This window comes from Eimeria acervulina, genomic scaffold (assembly GCF_000499425.1).
Source record: "Eimeria acervulina Houghton genomic scaffold, Eah_scaff97, whole genome shotgun sequence".
Lineage (NCBI taxonomy): Eukaryota > Apicomplexa > Conoidasida > Eucoccidiorida > Eimeriidae > Eimeria > Eimeria acervulina.
Window position 1 is genome coordinate 38,584 of NW_013549497.1, and position 5,475 is coordinate 44,058.

At 50.8% G+C, this 5,475-nt stretch overlaps 1 protein-coding gene across 1 annotated transcript in view; it reads right to left on the reverse strand.

Moving 5' to 3' along the window:
* Nucleotides 1–2,317: 2,317 nt before the first annotated feature.
* EAH_00015880 (AGAP005082-PA, related, related) overlaps nt 2,318–5,475 on the reverse strand; it is a gene marked incomplete at both ends in the record, with an annotated part of 19,117 nt that continues 15,959 nt past the window's right edge. The window contains 3 exons of the mRNA XM_013394037.1: nt 2,318–2,349; nt 2,817–4,088; nt 4,344–5,451. Coding sequence (XP_013249491.1) covers nt 2,318–2,349; nt 2,817–4,088; nt 4,344–5,451 — 2,412 coding nt within the window. The remainder of the gene's footprint in view (nt 2,350–2,816; nt 4,089–4,343; nt 5,452–5,475) is intronic.

The window sequence follows — 5,475 nt, forward strand, 5'->3', positions numbered from 1 at the left end:
TACGACGGGTGAGAGCAACGAACTCCACCGGCCGAGCTGGGCGAAAGAATGCATAACAATGAATTCGGAAGATGAATTTAGGGTTCCCAAAAATCTATTTCGAAAAATTTAGCCATTCCTTCTCTTGCATTATGGAGATTGTCAGGGTCCGCCGTCTGGCGGTGATGCGACGAACGATTGGCAGATTCGTCGAGTTGACAGCAACTCAGCATCTGCATACCACCCAGGGAGAATCATGTTACGGCGAAAGCAATTCGTGAAGAATGCCAAGGCCTCTATTGATTGTCCAAATATGAAAGCCGTGGCAATGTGAGAGCAGTGGAGCAGCGTCTCTGGAATTGGAACTACATCTCCAGAAATGCAGTTGCTATTGGCATCTTCGTTATTAAAAGGAAAGGCACGAAAATGGAAGTTTCATCCAGGCAACCGTACCACTTTTTTGAGACAAACACGGAATGTGAGAGCCTTCTGCAGTGAGCTGTGATGCAGGCTTATTCCCAGGTCGGCAACGTAACACGCTATGGCCGGCTTGAGCAAACACAAAAGAAGAGCTATCGATAGAGTTGCGTCTAGATGCATTAATCTTTGGTGAGCAACAATTCAACTGTAGCCCACGATAACTGAAGGTCCTTAACCCGAGAAAGGCAATAGGCAGCCGCCGGGGTCGCGAAGCGATAAAGAGGGAAAAGGGTTCACCTAGCCGAGATGATGGAATAATTACCTTTTAAAGAGATAAAAACGCCCCTTTCATCGCCCTAGTTGAGAAAGAAGGCAGCAGGTTTGGAAATGCGCTTGATATTGAGCGATTGGATGTCAGGGGTGGGAATGGCAACCCCACCCTCCCAGTAGAAGACAAAAATCCCTAATCCTAATCGCCAGCAGCAGGGGTATTGAGCTACATAAAAGCCGGGAAAATGTACTAAGCGGCATATCTGCTTTTCGTGAAGTGAACAAGGTCGCATAATTCGCTATTGCAGAAGTCAGAAAGTGGAGTAGCGAACTTCTTGAGGCGCCGCAAGGGAAACAAACCAAGCGGTCAGCCAAATGTTGGGTCCTCCACTCAAGATGCGGCGCAGTGAAAAGGCAGGAGGAGGTGAAAACCCCATCAGCAAATGCGCCTCCACTCCCCGCTGTATTTGTCCGCATCGAACACCGCGGGACAGTCTCAAAACACAGACAAGTCCCCCGATTCGGAAACCAGTCTGGAAGGATACTCTATTGGATATCGTGGTGAATTTACCATCAGGGAAAGGCTGCAAAAGCATATGAGTTGTGGATAGACTCAGGATGTGTGCCCGCTTCATCTCCCCCGCGAGATCTGTGAGACCAGAGAGATTGGCTAACTATTTACGAATCATGTCTGGAAGCTCCAGGGTTATCCAGAAACATCATTACTTGCAGCGACCCGAAGTTCCCTAGCTCATATTGACTCAAATTTGTGAAGCGGCTTTATATTAAGCAGAGCATGGTCACCCCTCACCAACCGGAGGCACACGGTCTAACCGAACGCACCAGCCATATGCTTCTGCAGTATGAGCGATTCTACACCCGGCTGAACTCATCAGAGTGGCTTGATTTCCTTCAGAATGGGTTTACAATACAGTACTGCACTTTTCGACTTGGCTTTCCAGATTTCCTGGTCCACACGGAGAAGCCATCTGATGCGGCTGTGGACTTGCAGCCAGTGTAGCGCGGAGCACTGAAAGTAACAAGCGCGTCAATGGGAACTCGCAGGAAAGGTGGGGGAAGAACATAGGCAGCAAGCGCGGTGAGGCTACGACGCAGGGCAGCAGGGCAATGAAGAAGCCGAGAAAGGCCAGGTCGGCAATGCTTTGGGGCTAACAAGCCCAAGCATGCCCCGTACTAGAAGGGACTGTAGCGCGGGGCGCTGCTGTGGCGCCGGCGAAAAGCATCACGCAGCTTGCAACGGAAGTGATGGGTCTAGAGGCATATTTGCTCCTATAGGAGCGGTGAAAGAGCAGCCATGCTGGTAGCCGCGGTAGCCCTTGTGCATGCTGCTCAGTAGGGTAGGGAAGGCAGTTCTTTTCTGTTGAAGAAGTGAACTCACGGCTTAATTTGAATAGGTTGAATTTGCATAGTAGTATGGCCGAACGGTGTAACACCGTTGTGTCGTCGACTCTGAGCCGACGTCTGTGCGGGAAGCCGTGTACAGTCATATGCGGCTACTTTACCCCAAACAGTATATTCGTGCACTACTCAGCATTGGCTGGTGCCGTAGCGCCATGCCAGATCCAGGTGCAGGCCGCTAAACTTCCGTTGAAGCCTATTTTCCTCGCTCCATTGGCTCATCTGGGCTTTACGGGCTGACGAGGGAAGCTGTGCCCATTGCTGGTAAAGCACAAAGGCAAAATTTGTGCGCGTTAGCATTAGAATGCCATACAGGTATGACTGAGAAGGAAAATTTCATTCTGAAGCAACAAAGATTCGCATGCCTCAACGGGTCAAGCGCATTTTGGCTTAGTTCAGCCTGTCAGTTTTACTTCTTCTGCGCCTTGCCGCTAAATAACACTCAGTTGTACTACAGAGCGCATCAAATACTTGTAGAGCCATGTCTCTATCTGGGGAACGAACGGTAAACGTGACTTCCTCCGGCTGAGAAGGAGGTTTCCGTCGACGGAGGAAACGGAGCCAATCCCACCAGGACGAAGGCCCTCCTAATCCGCGTTGCAGATTCCCTGTGCTTCCCAATATTCTACGTCTCCAGCAAGCTTGACAGTTGGACAGCAGCCCCAGAAACGAAAGCCTGTGATGGCTGCTGGATGTTTGCAAGCCCTCTCGTCGATAGTCTGCACTACCTTGGGGGTCGCCGCTTTGGCCACGTTCTACTGCATTTCTAGCTTGCACGCTTCTTGCATTTGAAAGAATGCAAGCCATATCCTCAACGAGTAGAGGGACGGCATCGCTGTCCCTGGTTCCAGCGGTTCTATTTTGCTGATGTGGGACGCGTGCCTGGCTTGAGTGAAGATGGCGAACGGTGCTCGGGTCGCTGCCGCCAAAGTGAGCCTTGAAATTGTCCCTTAATGCCTGAACGACACTGCGTTTGGCAGTGGCGTGGCGTAGATATGCCTTGTATGCCGCTGAGAAGCTGCGAAGGACGTCCTCTGGCAGCCTTAGCTGGTTGGTAACTTTTACGTGCACAATGCATGAGCTGCCTTGGTCGTAAGAAGCTCGTTCGTGCGTTTCCAATCCATGTGGCTCAACTTCAGGAGCATAAGCAGCCTCAGGCTTCTCTCTATTTCGTACGAACAGATCTTGTTGGGCGAGTAGTGCGCCAAATATATATGCTGGCATGTTCACGCTACATTCCTGAATGTCCTCCTTGCGGCAGACCCACTGAGCTTTTCCGTCGCGCAGGCAGACCACAAAGTCGGAAGTGACGAGCAAATAGTCCTTGGCGAGATTTCTCTTGCTTTCTTCTCCATGATGTTGCCTGCGGGGGCGGGGCGCGCGGGATTGTGGTAGTGGGTAAGCAACGATGCCAGACTGTAACGTCCCTGGCACAAGGCTCTTTTTCGTGCTTGCCTCCAGTAAAGTCATGGCACGTGATGTATGAAGTCTGTATTGTGACACAGTCATTTCTGGCGGAAACACACGGCGTGGTCGGGTTTTCTCAATTACAGATTTGTGCCGCAAAGCACTGCTGATTCCTGCAGCAACAGCTGCGACGAACACGAGAATTGCAACGGCGGGAGAAGTTAGAACAAATACTATTCGCTGTGCAGTGTCCGTGCAAAACCGCCAAAGGCCGTATTCTAGTGCACTGTGGTCGCAAATGTCCCTTATGCCAAGTACGGATCCTCCAACTATCTGGACAAATCCGATGCAACCAGCATATATGCCATCCAGCAATGTTTCTGGCCGTTCGATCCGCGCACGGGGCACCCTAATGGATTCGGGCCAAATTGATAAAATACCTTGTAGATCTGTGAGGCCCAACAATTTCAAAAGGTTTGCAAGGCCGCCAGATATGTTGCTAATGGAGGTAAAAAATTCGCTAGCGAAGTTGAGCACCAATGTTGAGACGCAGTGAATCGCCCTCCACGTTTTTGGCTCAGCAATCGAAGCCTCTGAGGACATCGCAGCTGCGCTTACGAAATGTCAGCCCAACATGGGAACCGCAAAGATAGTAAGGGTGTAGTGCAGAGTCGTAATTTAGAGAAATTCCGTGCTTCCAACGTAACATTTTGTGCGACTGACGCTACACTCTAGTGCAGTGAACTGAATTGTAAGGAAGCATTCTATGCAAACCTCAGAAGTTCAAGCTGGGCAGACAGCTGTGCGCTTTGCTCTCGTAGGCATATCCAATCAACTAGCTAGCGTACCGTCAGATTGATGCGCAGTGGCGAGCCGCAAGCTGGAAGAAACTCCAGTGATTAGGCGAAGAGGGTTTCCGATTACATCTATCGACGCAACCAGTTTGTGGAGCTGCCAGATGCATTGCTGAATGTACGAATATCCTATGTCAGTCACGAGCTGCTCAGCATTTGTAAAAACACACTGCTGAGCAAGGAGTCGGGACTTCATTGGGAAATTCGTTATGTCAGTCATTCGATCACCAAGAACTTGGAACTGGCGTATAGCCACCAAGTCTCCGTGGCCCGCGGTAGCGCGTCCCCTCTGCAGGCGTTGGGAGCGAGTTGAGAAGATGATCAGCATAGGCCGTATCGCAAGTTCATGGATGTACAGAGGCTTAAGGCTAGCTGCGACGGGAACTGTGGTTTGCGGGAAGGCTCGGAGCTGCTGGTACCCAGAAGTGTTGACATTATTTGCAGCTGCGTCTTGCACCAACTGTATGTTGTGCTCTTGCAATGACAGGAGGAAGAAGGTCCGGTTTTGTACCAGCTGCATAAGGAAGCGAAGGAGCACAGATGTAGTGTCCGCCTCTACGTGTACTGCTATGGGTGCAAGCTCGACATCAACATAATCTAGCAGCGTCGCCTCATCCCTCCATTGGCCACCTAGCTGAAAACGGAAAAAGGGACTTTGATCCTCCCCTTCGCCATCTTCCAATGGATCCCACGCTGTAACAGGCTTAGGAACGGAACATAACATGCCTTCAGAGGCACCTCCTGCCATGGATCCATCTCCTGAAAGGACTAATTTGCTTTCTCCATGCCGTTCCGCCCGTTCTTCCAGTGTTGCATGCCTCACGATCGTTCGGTGTTGAGCTCCTGGAACGCCGTTGTCTATCTGAAGGGATTTTATCGAGAAGCGGATGTCGTGTACGCTTGCTTTATGGAGTCTCCCCACCTCAAAACGAATTCCCGACACGCAGAAATATGCGAGTTCATGAGGAGTGGAGTCTACCAAGGACATGCCAAATCCTTGAATAAAGATGCCCCCATAAAAGCCCATCTCCGGCAGCGAAGTGTCTCTGCATGGCTCGTCAACTTGGTTCATCTCGCTTGATGTCGAGGACACTGGCGTTCGCTGCGACAACTCATAGCTCCGCCT